The sequence below is a fragment of the Struthio camelus genome, chromosome 2, assembly GCF_040807025.1.
Source record: "Struthio camelus isolate bStrCam1 chromosome 2, bStrCam1.hap1, whole genome shotgun sequence".
Lineage (NCBI taxonomy): Eukaryota > Metazoa > Chordata > Aves > Struthioniformes > Struthionidae > Struthio > Struthio camelus.
Window position 1 is genome coordinate 12264104 of NC_090943.1, and position 19178 is coordinate 12283281.

At 39.1% G+C, this 19178-nt stretch overlaps 1 protein-coding gene across 9 annotated transcripts in view; it reads left to right on the forward strand.

Moving 5' to 3' along the window:
• The window catches only part of ZMYND11 (zinc finger MYND-type containing 11), a 108502-nt gene extending 90443 nt beyond the window's left edge, over positions 1-18059 (forward strand). For all 9 annotated transcript variants that reach the window (XM_068934298.1, XM_009683946.2, XM_068934302.1 and 6 more), the window contains 9 exons: positions 1331-1418; positions 2904-2959; positions 3621-3698; positions 4251-4369; positions 6212-6419; positions 8411-8479; positions 10590-10862; positions 11951-12136; positions 16722-18059. In XM_068934298.1, coding sequence (XP_068790399.1) covers positions 1331-1418; positions 2904-2959; positions 3621-3698; positions 4251-4369; positions 6212-6419; positions 8411-8479; positions 10590-10862; positions 11951-12136; positions 16722-16844 — 1200 coding nt within the window. In that variant the 3' untranslated portion in view covers positions 16845-18059. The remainder of the gene's footprint in view (positions 1-1330; positions 1419-2903; positions 2960-3620; positions 3699-4250; positions 4370-6211; positions 6420-8410; positions 8480-10589; positions 10863-11950; positions 12137-16721) is intronic.
• The last annotated feature ends 1119 nt before the right edge of the window (positions 18060-19178 follow it).

Here is a 19178-nt window from a genome sequence, read left to right on the forward strand (position 1 = left end):
TTCTCTATGAGTAGGTAACCAAATGAAAACATTTTGAGTGTTGCTTAATATTCAGACGTGGAGTACCCTCAATTCCTTTTTTTACTAAGGCCTTTATTAAGATCTATGGGTAGTTGAAATTTTTAGAGAAAGTGTACTTTATTTAAGTCACTGAATATGGACTTGAATGCCAGTGTTTGCATATCGAGCCAAATGCGTTCGACCATATTTCAATTTTAGTCATTAAGGCATTATGTAGATGTTAATTTTATAAACTTCTGAATGATTCATGAAGAGCCAATCATGCCGTTGATGGCAAAAAAGCAAGACTCACTTAAAACATCTGTTTTGTGTTAACTGTTCCAAAAATAAAGTACTAGTAAATATGTTGTCCTTTTTTCTGAAGTGAAGGTCTGACCATGACTCATATAAACCAACTACACATGACAAAAATGAATAGCGTATTCATCTTTTTCATGACTGCAACTGGATTGCTATGACATGATATGGTATATATTGCCCTTCACAACTGTAGTTGTTAAGAGCCTTTGTTTAATTATTATGTTACTGAAACATGTGGAGAAACAATAGCTACACTGACAGTTTTGGAAACCACCACTACTTGTTGCTGTCCTGAACCTAGTGGCAACACTGGTAGTCCCTGAAGATATGTCAGGCCTTCCTGTCACTGTGTCACCTTCACCTGCTCCCACACAAAATCTTTTTGGCCTTGACAGCATGCCAGAAACTGATGATACTTTGTCTGCCGTACAATTCTCATAGATGCTCTTAGCAGACCACAACTGCAAATACTGTATTTCTTATCAGAGAAAAGATTGTAGCAAGAAAATGCACTGCAGGGCTCCCTGTAAGCTTTTCTTATGAGTTTAGAAGACTAAAGCAATCTGCCCTCATCAGAAAACAGTGACTATCGAGTGAAGATCCTGGAATGCAGTCAATACTGATTTGAAATGGGCGTGTATTTTGGAGGTACAAAATCTGCACCTCAGGGAGTATGTCTTTATTTTTTCTGGGCAATGTCATATTCCATCTATACAGCAGGAGTGAATGCAGCTACTCCAGATTTACCCTGTTATAACCAAGATAATTTTTCAGCCTAATCAAACATGAAAGCACCTATTTTACTTCTGGGCATCGCGTAAGTGTACCAGGACAGCCAGTGTTGAGGTACTGTCAGACAGTGTCAGAGTTGTAAGTATTCCTTCAGTACACAGGAAAGGCAATGACTGATCTGAGTTGCATACTGCAGATTTCTGTGAAAGCTTCTCTGCATAAAACAGGTACAGCACTTTAGCAACGTTTTCACAGTCCTGTGTTTTCTTTTGTGTAGAAAGTCAATGAAGGAAAGTACAGGAGTTACGAGGAGTTCAAAGCCGATGCTCAACTGCTTCTACACAACACAGTGATTTTCTATGGAGGTAGAGTACTACGTTTACTATTTCCACTATTTGATTTATCTTTGCCTGTAGAAAAATCACAAGTTCCGGATTAAATTTAGTGTTTGGTAACCTTAAAGGTGGATAAGGTCTGTAGGGAGCCCTTACAAATCAAAGAATGAGCTACAAGAGGGCTTTGCCTGCTACAGGGTGTGTTATTGCCCACCTGCTATAGAACGAGGCTAAACCTTCAGTGGGAATTTGCACCCTTTGCATCCTATTTCTTCTGCAGCCCAAGCCATAAGTCAGTCTGGAAAGCAGATTCCTGCCGGTATACATATGTTGTTCTAGGGTAGAAAGAGGTCTGCTCTCTGATTTTCTGTGTCAGCAGAAGTGTAGACACATACATCTTTTTCCTTTGTGGGCAATTATTTCCCATATAGCGACAACAAATATAGCTGCAGCCAGAACAGGGGTGTCCTGCTGGTGTGGTGTGGAGGTATGGCCATCAGAGAAGAGTAATGCTGGCTACCTACGTTATAAAATTGGCCAGACGCTGCACTTGGAAGAGACCCACTGCTACAGAAGGGGTTATGTAGAAAAAATCAAGATAGAGTTGCTTCAGATCAGGTTGCTGGAAGGCAGGGAGCTGCAGGCACAGTCAAGCAGGGGTATACTTGTTCTGTGTTCACATTGCTCGGGTGACACTTGTTGGTTCATCAGGTTTTGAGGGCTAAAAGACATATAGGGCTTGAAGACTGAGTGCATTAAAAGGGATTCTTCTTAAGCAGTGAAAGTAGTACGAGACTATTTAGTATTACGGAACAACATCTGGAAGTGAAAAGCGCGACCAAAACACGTAGCCTACAGAAGCTCCAACCAAGATGAGTAACAAAGTTCTTCCCAGGTGTCATTTCATGAAGGATGTGGTTCTCCCACTGCAAGCACAGCCCGTACGTGGAGCCGTGGGAAGAGGGGGCATCAGTTCTGTTTGCAATATTAGGAAACCCACATTGCAGTTGGTAGGGAGAGATGTGAGTGTGCTAACAGAGAAATAAACAGGAGCGGAGGGAACTGTGAAGCAGTCTGTGAAGCAGTGCTCTGAGCAAAACTATTTATGTGATTGTACCTGTTTTGCTATAAAATGGTGATAGCAGAGAGCCATGTTTTAGGAACATTGCTGTGTATCATCAATGTATTATTAAGACATTAGCAGAGAAAGAAATAGTGGATTCATATTAAGAGCAACCGTGTATCCGTGCTGCTGTTCCACAGAGGTATACTTACTGCATTGTTGGTTTAAATGCTCTCAACGGGGTTTTTGCATACAAGCATGGAAAAGCAAACCAATATAGCATTGATGGGTACAAATTTTTAAGTGGAAAGGTTATCAAAGAAGCTGAGTAATAGTTTGTATTTTCAAGCAAGACAATTATAGCATGAAAGTCATAGCACTGACAGCTGCAAATTTTTGTGAGCACTATGATCATACTCTGGTTGTTCATAGTATTTATTTTTAATTTATAGCGGACAGTGAACAAGCTGATATAGCAAGGATGCTTTACAAAGACACGTGTCATGAAGTAAGTATAACCAGGGTATAGACAAATGATTTGATTTTCATATCAGAACCTAAACAAGTGTTTCTTTGTATTACAAAAATAAGGGTATGAATTTTGTTATAAAATTTCTCTTGTAACTTTCTAACAGCTGATTCAGAACCCCTTTTTTCTTTTTTTGCAACTAGACTATCATTTGGAAAATACCTACTTTCAAAATTTAATTTTGAAATAATCTAGTAATGCATAGTTGGGCTAGAAATAGTTACACTTACTAATATAAATTGAACCTGCAGTGAGATTTCTACCAGCTTCTATTATGGGCATTGAAAAATGAGGAGACAGAAGAATGAAGTTACAGGCAGCTGCCACATTTGCTCTGTTTGTACAATTAAATTACTTCTTTCAGAATGTGCTTTAAATATTTGATGAATTTAAAGAGTTATTCTTTATATTTTAGCTTTACTAAATCTAAATTTTCTAAAGCGTAAGTCAGGTTTCTGCAGCTTATCTTTCATCCACTCTCAGCACATCTGTTTCATACCTCTAAGTTTCCACGGACAGAACTATCTCCACAAAATTAGCAAGCAGGGCTGAAAAATTTTACTACTTAGGAGAGAGTGATACTTTTGAGGTCACACAGATAGGATTTTTTTGACTTATTTATCTGTTTTTTGTTTTGCAGCTGGATGAACTGCAGCTCTGCAAGAACTGTTTCTATTTGTCAAATGCGCGACCTGACAATTGGTTCTGCTATCCTTGCGTATGTTACTGACACAGATTTTTATTTGTTTTCTTTTCTGTATAAATACCTGCAGTTTTGGTTTTATACATGTACTGAATATTCCACTTCAGTAGGCTTGTTTCAGATGTATGGTTAAGACTCTCTGAGCCTAGATATTTTCCACATGTGAAATGTTGATTGAAGTTCAAAGCAGTAACAATGAGAGTAATAAAACATGGTTATCGGGCAGTTGCAACAGTCTCACAAGAAAGGAAGGAGCTTACAGAAGTAGAACTTTACTCTTGGATAAAGCTATAAAGATGAGTTTAATTTTGGGGATGCTTAAGATCTGTGTTTTCAATAGACAGTTACACCCTTTTCAGACTTTGTCTTTTTTGACTTTTATCCAAGCAATACATCTGACAAGGAAATATGTATTGTAAGAAGATAAAAACGAAAACAAGCACTTAGACATAAACAGCAACCATATTCTTAAGATATTACTATGCTCTAACAGTCTAACACAATTTATTTGTGGGATAAATTAATATAATACTTCGTGTCCAATAATAAATAAAACATTTTTTCCAGATACCTAATCATGAGTTGGTTTGGGCCAAAATGAAAGGCTTTGGGTTTTGGCCAGCCAAAGTCATGCAGAAAGAGGACAATCAAGTTGATGTTCGCTTTTTTGGCCATCACCACCAAAGGTAATTTATTAATTTCGTGTGCTGCTTTTTACAAACAATACTTAAGCAAGTTTATCTCATCGATGATGTTGTATATCCTGGCTGGCTGGACTAGTTGCCAGCATTAGAAAGACTGAGCACTTAGCTGTAGTTGTTTCAGAAAATTTGAAGTTCAGTCTAACACATCCAAAGTTGCCAAGTGGCCCAGAGATTCTGTTTCCATAGTTGCCATAGGGATGTTACCTAATGCTGTTTTAATTAAAGAAAGCAAACGAACTTCTGTCCACATGACTGTTTCTTCAAATCTGTAGCAGCCTGCTAATCCAGGCTGAGGCAAAAATTGGACAGAAATGTACTTCTACTAACAGATGTATAAGCAGGCACGCTAAAGTTTTGTATTTTGGTAACATAATATGCACCACAGAGTGTTTCTGTGTTATTGCTAGAACGTTGATAGAACTCTTGCTGTGACCCCGTTTGCAAATGCAGAGAGTAACTCTTTACATTAGGAACTGTACCCTTACAGATCAGGGTTTACTTCCATCTCCAGCAGTTGTTCTCTTGCTTGGTTTAGCTTTTTGGGAGGATTATGGTAGTGTTACTGTAATGAATGTACATCTTTTTTTTTTTGCTATTTGAATTATATGCCTGCACGTGAGGAAGCGAGACATTTGCAAAGCAATTCAGGGCTGTTAGGAAAGTGGTATATCCCGGTGCCTCCCAAAAAGGTTTTGAGAATTCAGTAGCAGTATTTTAGGAAGCTGTTCGTTTAAATTGCTTTTAACGTAACTTGCACAGTATATAACATGTTTGTATTTGTTCTGTGATCTACCAAGTAGATTTTCTAACAAGCATAGAGTACGTAAAGGACCTTTATCTGTGCTGCAACCATAGAGTGATTTATTTTGAAATAGTAATCTGTTTGCAAATGCAGCTTATCTCATTAGTAGTTTTGGCATTAAATTTGCACAGCATCAAACTATTTAATAAAGCAACGTGACACTTGCAGGATGAGATACCTGCAGCTTTATGTAAACATGTGCTGGAAGAAAAGGCAAATATGTTTTACTAGAGTGTCGTTGATTTGTTACTGTGATGGATTTTAAAAACAAAAGGCCATTAGTATAAATTAGAATCATTTGTTTGATTTCACTGAAACGCTATTTATATTACAAGAGTTGAGAATCTGGCCGCAGATGTTTAATTTATTACAATATTTACTCTGCCATGTAGATGTGCATGGCAGTGACTCTTATTCTTTAATATCCAGTGCTACTTAGTGTAACCTTTCGAAATGTCAAGAGCTGCCCATCTAACTCCATGAGGACTCTCTGAAAATATTTAAGAGGACAAAGTACCTTTGGAACCAAGTCCCTGGCGGGAATCCAGTGCAAAAGAGTATGAGTTCAGGCCTGACGGACAGTGGCCCAAACCACAAAATATCGACATTCGAAGTGATAATTTGGTTTACCTTCCTTGACAGTTATAGCAAAGAGGTCAAGGGCTAAATTAGATTAGCAAATTAACCTTCAGTAAAGATGTTTCCATGTCGGACTCTGGGCATTTAAGGAGAAAGCAGGCAGAAGATTGTATTGCTGTCAGTTTTGTGGCTCATTAAAGACAAAAGAGAGATTTTCAGCTATAGCACCAACACCCTGACAACTGTTTTTAAGAGCTCAACTGTCTAACTGTAGGTAGCCTGTTTTTTCGTGCATGTTGAACACTGAAAAATTCTGAGTAAATAGAAATTGTCAGTGATCGGGCCTGACTTGAAACTGTCCACTTTTGAAGTCAGTGTCTCAAGTTAAGCCCCTCCACAAATATTTAATGTCTCTGAACCTGTCTGTACCATGTATTCAAAAGGGCCTGGATCCCTTCAGAAAACATTCAAGATATCACAGTTAACATCCATCGGCTGCATGTGAAGCGCAGTATGGGTTGGAAGAAGGCTTGTGATGAGCTGGAGCTGCACCAGCGTTTCCTTCGCGAGGGGAGATTCTGGAAATCAAAGAATGAGGATAAAGGGGAAGAGGAGGCAGAGTCTAGTATCTCCTCCACCAGCAATGAGCAGGTGAGTGCCGCCACAATGTTTGCAGCTAGTGCAATTTATGAAAGAGTACAACAAATTGTTGCAGAGTGGCTGAGGTTGGAAGGCACCTCTGGAGATCGTCTAGCCCAACTTCCCTGCTCAGGCAGGGTCAGCAAGAACCAGTTGCCCAGGACTGCGAATGTTGTCGGAAACCTCGATGACATACATCGGGTTAAAAGATGACATATATTGGGGTAATTTACTTCTAAATTAGTCTCTGCAGTTTTATGGTGACAACAGGAAGACTCAGAGGTTTGTTTTTCCTCTGTTTTGTAGTTTAGGAATAGCAAGAGTGTAAAGTTTTTCTTTTTCCTAACTTTTTTGGATGACCTCTGAGAGGTTTCAAGAAGTTTGTCACCTATAAAACCTTTATGAAACAGACCAAGATTTCTAAAGTTAAATAGGTATGTTCAAGTTAAATGTCATGGATATCAGATGGACTGCAACGCTGCCACCTTGGACTCCCATCAAGGGACAGCCCTGTAGCTGTTTAGCCTTTTCGCAGCTGGAGTGTGCTCACTTTGGACTATATCCTGCGTTACAGTTCCCTGAGTAACACCAACCATGCATGACATTTTCAGCAAGTCCAACTATGAAGTTAAGTGCAAACATTGCACTTTAAGGAGCATGTGACTGCGACTGACTAAGTAACTCCAACGGAATTCTGCAAAACAAGAGAATTTGTATTGCTTTAAAAAAAAGTTAAAAGCACACAGGGCCAAGATACAAAACTTTACCTTTCTAACATGTGTCTTTCCTTATCGAAGCTGAACCTTGTTAGTCATTCGTTCTCCAAGTAAGTGTTATGTATTCACCATCACTGGTTTGGCAGGAGGACTGTAATAGCTTGCAGGATGCTTCTCTGTATTTTTGGCAGCCTTTTCCTGGGTAATCTTTCAAACGAGGGTCTTCTTCCCTCGTTTGAAAGCACCATCTCCTCTTTAAGTCTATATTTTAATAGTTAGTATATTTTGACCCTCTTCTCTGCCCTTGGGTCAAACAGTTCTATTATCCAGTTTGTGGTTAAAAACTTCTTGCTTGTAGAACTGGCTGTTGCTTTAAGGGGATGCTCCTTACCAAAACTCTTTTCTCTTTTTGGTCTGGTTTGCCTAGCAAACCCTTGGTAGCCCCTTTGATTTAATGCAGTTTATGCAGTCATGGAACAACATAAAATGAAACAGGAAAAGTTGCAAATAATGTGAAGGGTTACAGAGACATTTCCCAGAGTTTCAGGAGCATTAACCACAGTGTTTAAAGTGTCCATTTGCATATGTTCTGTTCCACCCCACTTGCTTAATTGTTACATCTGTTTTGCTGGTGTCGCAGATACAAGAACGTGAGTAGCCATCCAACTCAGGGCTCTGAAGTATTCTTCAGTATTCTGTCACTAGCACTACCTACTACTGGATGCTTCGGAGAAAGAAATAAGAGCTTTGCTGTAAACAAATGTAACGTAAAATACCCCTCACTTAGAACGCCCTGGTTTCTAATGGTTAGAGAGTTATTCTAAAGCATGAAGTTTAATACCCTTCAAGTTTATGGTCATAATCAATTATAGCAAGTGTGGATAATCTTTTTATCTTTACCCATATACGTTCTCTGTTGGGTTGTTACTGCTTTCTGGCTTCGACAAGATCTGCTGCCTAATTATGGGTTGCTGATGTCAGAATTTTCCAGAAAACAAGTGTTTGAATTTTTGTGTGAAATGAAGCAAAGAATAGTTAAGGTAAATACACACTGAATGTTAGAACTTGTTCATGAATTTTGTTCATTCATGAGATCACAGTCATTACTGACAACATGGAAAGCTTATTGTATGCACTTGTCAGTTAAGAACAATATTCAGCTTTCTGTTTGCTAAGTTAAATGACAAATAATCCCAAATTTAAGGTACTTAAAGCACTCTACAATGAGTGATACTCATCTGAGCTATTGTTTGGAATGATCCAATATTCTTTTCATAATGTTCACAGCTGAAGGTTACTCAGGAACCAAGAGCAAAGAAAGGACGACGTAACCAGAGTATGGAACTCAAGAAAGAAGTAAGCAAACTGTTACTATGTTTGTAGAGTTAGCAAAATAAAAAATAAAATAAATTGTAATAGACACTCTTCTGGTTTTTGTCACCTTCTACTTACCTTACAGTATTAATCTGAGACTTTCCAGCACCATTAGCTTGATCCTCGCTGCTAACAAACGTAATAATATCTGTCACATGCAAGCCACTGGTATCATTATGTTTATATTCTGTATCATGAATAAATCAGCAGTCGGCTAACAACTTTTTTGGAACTGACAGATTCAAGCTAGTTTAATAAGTCTGTTGAACTAATAAACAACAGCAGTTAGAAAATATTTTTGTTTTACAAGGTGAAGAATATTAGATTCATAAAACATCATATAGAACTTCCTTTCTTGTCTGTCCAAGTTGTACACTGAAGGAAGTGGGGGAGACAATAGCCTGTGATCGTATAACTGCGGGACTGTATTCTTATGCTTGTACACAAGGGGGCAGTTGCTGAGACTGCCATAAATCTAGTATTTCCTAACTTTTAAGTATTTTCTGCTGGCCTTGTTTCAGCTGCAGGCTGAACGCTAAGAAGTGTAACAACTGATGAGGGAAAGCTGAAAGAATCCTTTCTAATGGGGAGGGCTAAGCAAGTCTCTATAAGCTACTTCTGTAATTCCATGTATCCCAAAACTGCATATGATTAGTCACTGGGTAAAAAAAAAAAAAAAAAGAAAAAAGGGCATGTTTACTGTTACACATAAGACACAGTCCCGGGAACAGAACTCAGGACTCCACAACAGAGGAGGCTTCAGGTAATTCAGCACCAGAGCTATGTGAGAGGAGACTGGGGCCTGAAGGACAGACATTGTCACGCCTCACTTCTGGGCATCTGTGACCATGTTATATCTGATCCTACGGGGCTGGCTCAGAACCGCATGTTTCGTGAGACAGCAAAGCACCTTCATCGATGGAGTTAGTAGCACACCTACCGTCTTTCATCACTGTAGCTCCCTGGGGCATGGACCATGTTTGAGTGCAAGATAGGAAGAGTGCAATCTTCCTCAGACTATAATTGAGGATGCCTTGTCATTTTTATTGTGTTTTCTGTCAGGCAAATGCTGTGATTTGCTTCATAGATTTATGTCGTAACATTCACCTGCTTAGCACTGCTCATATTTGGTCAGTGATCCAGAAGTCAATCAGAGCGATGTATTAAAGAGCAATTGGTTGCAAAAGGGAATACACAATCAGCATTTTGATTGGTGTGACCAGTGCCCTATCACACAGACAAGCACAAATTCCAATCCCAAGCAAGTCTAGTATAATAAGGAGTGTATACTTTGCCTCTTAAACGAGCTTTAAAAAAAATAAGTTAAAAGAAGTAACGTTCCTCTGTGTCTTTGGACTCTTAAAATATCAGTAAGAGTTTGCAAGGGTATTACTTCTATCTGTTCTGAAGAGCAGGAACTATTGGTATTACACTGTAATAACACAGGGAGCTAAATTCAGTACAGTACTCTTACAGTAACTATGATTTCTTTCCTGATAACTCTGTAATTACAGAAAGCTTCTGTGGTTGTCCACGTCTAGTTCTGTTGTTACAAGCAAGATTTAGATGCTCATTAGCCTTTCATCTTCAAAGCACCTGTGAAATATTAATCAATCTTTGCAGCAGCTCTATGAAATAAATTAAATATTACAGACCCCAGTGCAGCCTGTGAGGCCAGAGTAAGCCCAGAGTTTGCCAACATAATCCAGGCACATGGGCCGCACAGCTCAGTTCCTGCAGGGAGAATGGCAGAGGGAAAAAACATGCAGCCACCCTTTGGTAGCGCCACGGGGTTTGCCGTGAGTAGTGTTTGGGAAGTGCGGGTGGTGAGGTTAGCATCCTGGCCCATCGACGCGCTTTCTTTGGAAAGGCTTCTAGATAAAATCAGAAAAACCTGACCAGAGAGGCTACCTGGCTTGATGATGGTCTTCCTCAGGGGTCCCATGTCCCATTAGCATGAAGTGTCTTCAGTAGACATCTTTCACATGAATTGTGTCAGTACTAGTCAGTGACGTTTTCTTTTTGGGGTGAGCTGAGGGTTACCTTGTTCTGTTTTGATACCTGGATTTGCAAGTTTGTTCTTTCTCTGTAGGAGCCAGAGCCTGAAACTGAAGCAGTCAGTTCAAGCCAGGAAATTCCCACAATGCCTCAGCCCATTGAAAAAATTTCAGTCTCAACTCAGACCAAGAAGTTAAGTGCCTCTTCTCCAAAAATGCTGCATCGGAGCACCCAGACCAGTAATGATGGAGTGTGTCAGAACATGTGCCATGACAAATACACCAAAATCTTTAATGACTTCAAAGACAGGATGAAAGCTGATCACAAAAGAGAAACGGAGAGAGTTGTGCGAGAGGCAGTGGAAAAGGTAACACTGATCAAACACCACCTAAACTCCGGTTTGAGGAGAGAGAAGGGGAGGGAGTCACACTCTTTTCTGCTTTTGTAATATCCCCACTTAGGGAAATGGGTTAAAAAGCTTTTCCAAAGAGACCACATTAAAGTAGTCTTTATTATTTCTGTTCCGGCCGATTCTATACCAATAGACCTTAGTTTAAACAGAAAATTCTTTGATTTTTTTTAGTCCAGTGAAATCAATCTGTGATGCAAAAGTGAAACTGATTGTTCCTTCATGATTATCCATTTCCAAAGCCTTTATGTCCATTATCAAGCATTGTTTAGATGCCATTCATAAATAATTCTACTTTTGTCAGTCTTTTCACCTACACATTGAATAGATTGGCTAAAATTTGTTTGAATTATCTCATTTAATGATAACAATCTAAAAAGTTAGATGTCCAAGTCTGAGCTGTTCACCTTTGGCTGGAGAGACTAGGACAGTGCAGAGGTTGATTCATCTGACCTATCTTAAGTACCTGTCTTAAGAGGAGATGAATTTCTTGTTGGAGGGAAGGACTATGGAAGGAGCTTAGGGTATTTAGGTGTTAATCCTTTAGAATTACAGCACTAAACTTCGAGATGTCTGAATTAGGGGTAAATGAATTCTCCTCATTAGGGATTTTAAATGGTGCCTCTTATGGAACTCAGGGGCATTCCATTCTGCATTTTCTGTCGTGCCCTTGCTGTAAATTTATATGCGGTTGTAGGTTTAGAACAAACAAAATCTTTATCTAAAATAAATAATTACGTTTGTAAATTGATCATTCAGAAAATATACATGGAACTTATGTAGCTATTTTTATAATTGCCTTGCAGAATAGAATTACAATGGCATTTTTGTTGTGAACATGCATTTTCCAGTGGATGAACGTGCTTTATGGATGGAAGTTCTGTTGTAACTTTAAAGGAGGGAACTTCTTGTTTTCTAAATTGGAGAAATCTCTAAGTGTGTGACCTCTATCCACATCAGTAATAGCATGCAGAAGCTTAAAGAAGATACAGTTATGCCAATACCTGCTCATTGATTTGATTTGCTGTCTTACTTTTTTATGCCAGCTGCGTACTGAGATGGAAGAGGAGAAAAGGCAGGCTGTAAATAAAGCTGTGGCCAACATGCAAGGAGAGATGGACAGAAAATGTAAGCAGGTAAAGGAGAAGTGCAAAGAAGAATTTTTAGAAGAAATTAAGAAGCTAGCAGGCCAGCACAAGCAACTGATTTCCCAGACCAAGAAGAAGCAGTGGGTAAGTGTCAAGAATTTATTACCAGTGGATAACTGGAAGTATATAATGCAGACCGCAGGCCACTCGAAGGTAGTTTCTCCCTTACTTTTAACTGCACCTCTTTTTCACTGATCTCTTGGTGTTAAGGTTTTCTCCTCCTTCATATTATTGCTTTCATATTTTCTTAACATCCAGATCTCTACTCCGGGTTCTGATTACTTTCCATCTCCACTATTTACTGTTAATATCACCACCTGTTTCAGTTCAACTAGATGTTAGCGTCCAAACGTTTTCTTCTAAACATTGCTATAATCATGTAGTTGTGTTCCCTATCAGACAGGTTTTGCATTATGTTCAAACTCCTTTGATCTCAAGGCCTTAGAGGGTACAATCTCTGCCTCCATCTATTTGGCTTCCCCTGGTAATAGTGCTGTTATAGATATCCTTCCTCCTTTTTTTTTTTTCTGTATCTCTTTTATGTTCCTGTGTATATAAGACAGTTTTCTAAAATATATGTCCTCCCCTCTATCCATCCCTTATTCAGTCCTTAAGCTCCCATCTACAATAATGCCTACAAAAAGCATATTTGTCTGTCCTTTAAAAAATGAAGAGACACCTAACTTACCATTCTGTTATGTGCTACACACTTTTCCCTGCTTTTTCTTCGTGTTTTATCTCTTGTATTCTCTTTCCAATTTGGAAGTATGTTTTCCCACATGCCTGTACAGCATCTGCCCAAGCATTGCAAATACTATAATACTGTGCTGCTAATCAGTAAAACAGTATGGGTGGAAACTTTGTTACTCTGAGGATCAGTGCGCCTAACACACATACAAACTTGGTTATTTCTTAGCTAGATTTCATAGAACAAGGAAATTAAGTTATTGACCAGGAAATTACACTATGTTGTAACAGCTGTCTATAAAATCCAGGAGGTTTAGGGTAAGATTTTCTGCTCATCTCCTTGAGCTTTGATTTTGCCAAATGTGGCTGAGAAATGTGTCCATGGCTTGCCACAAGATGGCATGCTCATCTGAGCCGTGATGGGCAGCCACAGTCCCTGCTGTCACTGCTGCCGGGGAACAGCCAGCTGTGGCTCAGTGCAGCAGCACAGGTTTTCCTTCCACTGCAAATGGCTGTTCAGCATCATTAATCCTTGTTCTTATAGACAAAACTGCTCTGCAGAAGAGTAAAAAAAAAATGTTAAAGAGAGACAATAGTTTGCTATCACAGTTAGACTTGCCTTGGTGTTTTAAAGAGAAAAAACTAACACTTCAAATGCCACAGCCCCTGTAGAGTTTCATTTCTGTTCCTAGCAGAGATTTTTCTGATGGTGGTGATACCGGAGTGCGTGGGTCTCTTAGAGAATACTTCCCCGTGTACCTACCTTTACAGACCAGAGAAGTTATGAAAGGCTCAGAGTGATCAAGTTACCATATTTAATGACTCACCAGACGTCTGCATGATGTCTGCATGCGTGCTTTTGTCTGTGACACTTGAGAGAAACTGAATTGGCTTTGCCCACAATAAAACTACATCAAATTAGCTCTCTTCTGTCAAAAGTTAAGAGTACGCAAGTGAACTGTCGCCACCACTCAGCTGATATGCAGTAATTCAATCACAATAACTTGATCATGAGTCTGTGCTCTTAGCTACAGTTGTTTTTTGAAGGTTTATGAAAGATACCCTCCCGAGACTTGTTTTAGTTTGTTCCAGTATGTCTTTACCATGTCTGTTAGCCTAATCAGTGTGTGCCCTGGTACCACGTCACTGCGTCTTATCATCATGTGCATAATACCTCTTTCGAAGCAACAAAGTTCATAAAGCATGTTTCAAAGCAACATAAAGAGCATCCAGCAGGCTTTCATATTTCTGTAGCCCCAGAAGTATCTGCCACCGTAAATGCACACATGCCATAGGCAGCCGGTTTCTGAGTAAGGAGGGAGGGAGGGTTTCCACCTTCGCTGGCAACCTGGTGGATCTGCCTGCCAACACTCAGCCTCAGGTGGCTGGAATCGCTCCAATTACACAACTCCCTGGCGATTTTTCCTTTGGTGCTACTAATGACAGTGCCTTCTGTGTAATGCCGCTGCTGTGTGCTGCTGTTGTAATAATGGTACCTCCTTACTAAAATCTGCTGTAATTAACACATACTGAATGAGTTTTGGTGATTTTGCTTTTTAATTAGAACCATCAATCTCTTTGTTTGTTTGTTTGTTTTTTCTTTTTCTTTTTTAATGCGGATGTCTAGGCTGAGGAATACAGCTGCTATTATTTGTGCTATTTTTATATTTTTCTTCTACCTAAAGACAAAAAAAAACCGGTCAGGATCAAGGGATTGTTTTGCTGGTGTTATGTAGGCACAGGAGAAGACATGCTCCCAGCCCTCAGGAGCCTAACCATGTTAAAGAACCATGTTCTCTGCTGCTCGAAATGGTCGCGGTCCCCTTGACTTAACAGAATTTCACTTTCATACCCTCAGAGAATTTAGACTTAGCACAAATACCTCAAGTGAATAGCAAACAGAAGAAATGGAAAGGCAGGGATAACGATCATGAGCTTTTGCAGTTTAATGGCCTGCAGAAGTCAGACTAGAGCGCTGGTCTTGATCTATTTCTTTTTAAATTTCTCCTGGTTATTTTATTTACCTATTAGCATTATTTAAATTGGTTCACAGTTCATTTCTAACCACTGTCTCTTTCAATAATGTTTGTGTGTATATTTATTTTAACTTGCAACAGGCTCTATTTTTAAGTGAATACGCATTGTCCGTGATGTGTGCTGTCTGAAACAAATACCAAACTATTGATAACATGTTAAGAAAGAGGAAAATACAAAGAAATGGAGGCCTGAGACTAGCTGGCGTTTTGCCTTCTCGGCCACACGTGCTGGTGCTGATTTAGGTAACGCCACATGCTCTTTTTCTAAGTGGAGGTTTACATTCAACGCTTATGGACAACATATGTAAAAGGAGCAGCAGGATCCACAGATTAGAGTTGTCCTCTGCTGTCTTAGTTTTTTTTTTTGATCTCTCCAAGCAAGCAGATGTAAACCCGGTCTCGAGGCTAACTCCTTTGCTGGACGCAATTGAGACGTGTCTGCTCCACGCACCTTTTCAGCAGATGCCCCTAGTGGTCCCCACAGGTCCCTGGGCAGCCAGCTACATGAAAAACCAGGAATACAGCTCTCCAGAGAGCACTTATTTGCAGACATTGCTACAAATAAACTCCCCTGGAGCTGTTATAAAAAGAAAATTGGGAGGTTCCCTTTGCATGCAGCTCAGGCAGTCCCTTTGTTGCTGATGTAAATAAAAGGTTATCAGCTTAGCTAGTATAAAAGGTTGCTTTCTTGGATCTGCCTTTTCAGATTGGTTGGGAGCCAGACCGTGCTACGCCTGTCCCCAGCCCCGCAGTAGGTGTTGGAGACTTCATTCCGAAAGGTGCTCTCTGATTTTGAGTGTACCAGACTGAGAAAGACAAATCTGAGATCTTTAGATCCTGGTTTTCAGAGCTGCTAGGTATAAGTAGCTCCCTTAGCAACAATGCTATCCTACTTTATAGTATTTTGTCGGATTAGCACTGTGGCAGTGCTCCTAAAAGGAGCACATAAAACCATCTGGAGACAGGGTGCATCACCATGTGGGTGCCATACCTCCTTGTTGACCGTCAGTAGTGTTGGCCAGTGTGTTGACTGCTTTTTTAGTTCCTCAGAGGCTACGAGTTTATTTTCCTGGTAGCTACCAAGGAACTGGGAGCATTCTGCATGTTGCAGAATAGAAATTCTCTTTACCGTGGGACTGCCCAGAACTGGGTATTTCAGCAGAAGTAAGGGACTGTGCAGCATCTATTCTTTCAGGGGTTTTGCACCATGTTGGCAGGCATGACAAGGCATAACAGCCCACTTAGCCATCCCGTGCAAGTCAAGCCACCTCTGGTTTCCAGAGGACTTGAAGGAAAAGGTGCTTTCTTGCTATTCTCAGTAGCACCAATGCAGCGTGCAGTTTTATTTTCACCAGATTGCAATGATCTCTACCAGCTGGCTCTCCCCAATGCTGGTAGCCTCCTTGGAGACCTACCCTTAAGTAGCTAGAAGAAAACCTAGGTAACAAATCCTTCTTTTCTCCGGTAACGTTATTGTTGTGACTTTTGAGACTTTCCTAACCCAAAAAGATCTTTCCCAGTAATCTGCAGAGAGGCTTGTAAAGAAATCTCAGGAGCCCAGGTGAAGTGGCCAAATTGCTCAAAACCTGTTCACTCCAGGAGTGCCTGTTGATTTTTCACAGGTTTTAGGACACAGATCAGGATACTGTCATACAAATGTAGAGTAAAAAACAGTTCTTGCACTATGGAGTTGAAATTCTGAATCTGATGCCCTTTGGTATCTTAAAAGAGAGGTGAGATTTTAGAAAGAAATGATCTAGACTCCAGAAAATAAGAAAAAAGATTCCGCAGATGTGCTAAAGATTGCTGCTTTGCTTAGTGTGAAAAATGCCATCCTGTGTTTGGATGACCCTAGCCTGAAAGCCTGAGAGCAGGTGAGAAACCTCGTGTGTCTGTCGGGGGCGATCCTGCAAGGATGCTAATCCCAGCTTGTTTGTTCCCTCCAGTGCTACAACTGTGAAGAGGAGGCGATGTACCACTGCTGCTGGAATACTTCCTACTGCTCCATCAAGTGTCAGCAGGAGCACTGGCATGCCGAACACAAACGTACCTGCCGCAGAAAAAGATGAAAGATCCGTTCCTCCCCTAGCAAACCACCCCGATGATTGCTATTCTCAGACACAGCGGTTTTTGTTTCCAAGAAGCCAAAATTGTTTAGAATTTGCTTCCCATTTTGCACCAGCCTTTAAACACTTTTCTTAGAAGAAATTTTGCACAGTAATTTCAATCTTCTGTTTAATGCTCCTCCAAAATTTTGTCAGCAAAATGAATTTAACATCTGTGGGAGCAGGTTACTTTAAATAATTTTAAACTAGAGGATTTGTTGCATTTTCAGCAAATTTTAAAACATTTTTAGGTTTTACAGAGATTTTAATCTTTAAAAACAGCAGATCTAAAAATAAAAAACCATGCAAGTTTAGCAAAAGGAACATTTAAAAACTAGATCTGAATGTAAGAACTATAGAACTGTTTCAGAAAAAAAGAAGCATACTACCTTGATGTAACGTTTATTTCTTAACCTTGTTGAGCTGGTTTTGTTCAGCTTAATTTTACTGTTTAAAGGCATTATCTATTGGTTATACCAGTGGGTACATGATTGAATTTAGGGAACAGGGTTGACACTGCAGGTGCTAGTCCTGCGTATTTTTTCTTAAATATTTCCCAACTGTGTTTTATTTTCATTATTTCTTTTCAATATATAACTTTTATAACAAAATATTAGCTTTGATCTTGTAGTTTAAAATCACAGGGAACTGGGGTAATCTTTTACTGAGCTGGATCTTAGAGAAAAATGAATATTTAAATTTTGAAGTTTGCACATTTCATCTTTGTCCTAACATGAGTGCTTGTAACAAGAATAAGAAAAGCCAAAAAAAAAACTACCTTTATTCATACACAGAATTATGAGGCATACAAATTTCTTTATTGCGTCCCCCTTCAGCCTCGCCAGTCCGACGTCATTTGACTGCCTATGATCTGGTGTCACCTGGTCCATTGTAACTTGATAATAAAAGGAGAAAAAGCACTTAAGTTTCACAGAAGCCGTTATGTTTGTAGTAATGGGTCATTGCCTAATAATGAGCTCCATCACTGTACTCAGAATGAAGAATAATGCATGTTAATTTTCTTGTATTAAAGATGCCGTGATTTGTAAAAAGTCTGTATTTTGCGGAATGTCTGGATTAAGAAGCATTACCAATAGGAATGGATCGATAGTTGAAAAATGATTTTTTTTTGTTTGTTTTATATATAGATATATGAATTGCATCCATGTTCAGAGACAATTTTTTAAATAGATGTAAAGCTTACTTAAATAGCTTTTCTTTTAAAGTGTCTCTCAGCATTTTAGTTTCTTTCCAAGATTGGTCTTAGACTGAGTCATATGCCCATTAATCATCCAGCTATTTTTTGAGAAGTTAGAGGAATAATTTGTAAATATTTATTTAGATCTTTGATATTTATTGAAAGCAATTACATGATGGAACGATGGAAGCTGAAGAATCAGGAGGAAAGCCTTTTAAAAAAGTTTTCTCTAGGATTTGTCAGGGTCATTGTAAAGATTAAAATATAACTAAGACTTCTGTGAACTGCCATTGAAATCCTGATCTTTTTTACTTACAGTGGTGATATAAGTTAATTGACTAGATACTGCCAAATAATGCCCAATATGTTGCAGAAATTAAGTGGTAAGTTGATTTGGAAACAATAGTAGGTAGATGGTAACTTGTATTACCACAGCTACATTATTGCCTGATAAATGTGTAATTAACTTTTGTCGCCTCTGTGTTGTGACTGTAAAACACTTCACAACTAAAAATCAATCTTGTTCGATTACTTTACAAGTTCCAAAAACTTCGATCCACCCCTATGAAAGCAAGTTATTGTGGAAATATTTTTGGTGTAAAATCATTCCAGAATATGTAATATTTAACTGATAGCTGCATGAAAGTAAGATTCGTGTTACTTTGGCTTTTTTGTCTCTGTTGACACGGTTGCACATTTCCAAGTTACTACAGCGTGAAAACTGTGTGTTTTAAAGAAAAAAACAAAACAAAAAAAAAAAGATTGTGGCCTGGTTTTGTATAAGTTTTAGGTAAAATTACAATTGATTGTTTTAGGAATCATGATTTAAAATTAATTTTTCTGCAAATCATAAAGCTATATTAAAGTGTTGAGCTTAGCCACTATGCACATTGTAATTATTCATTGTGGCTGTCCAGTTTATGATGCATTCTGGCATTTTGTAAGCTGCTCTGACTAGCAATATATAGAGTCATTTAATGTGTTAACATTGGTTAATAAATGTATTTAAAAAAAAAAAAAACCGCTGAAAGCGTCCGTGTTCTTTTTGGCCCGTTGTCCTACGATCCGTCTGTGGGCATGCATTACGCTGCTGTTCTTGC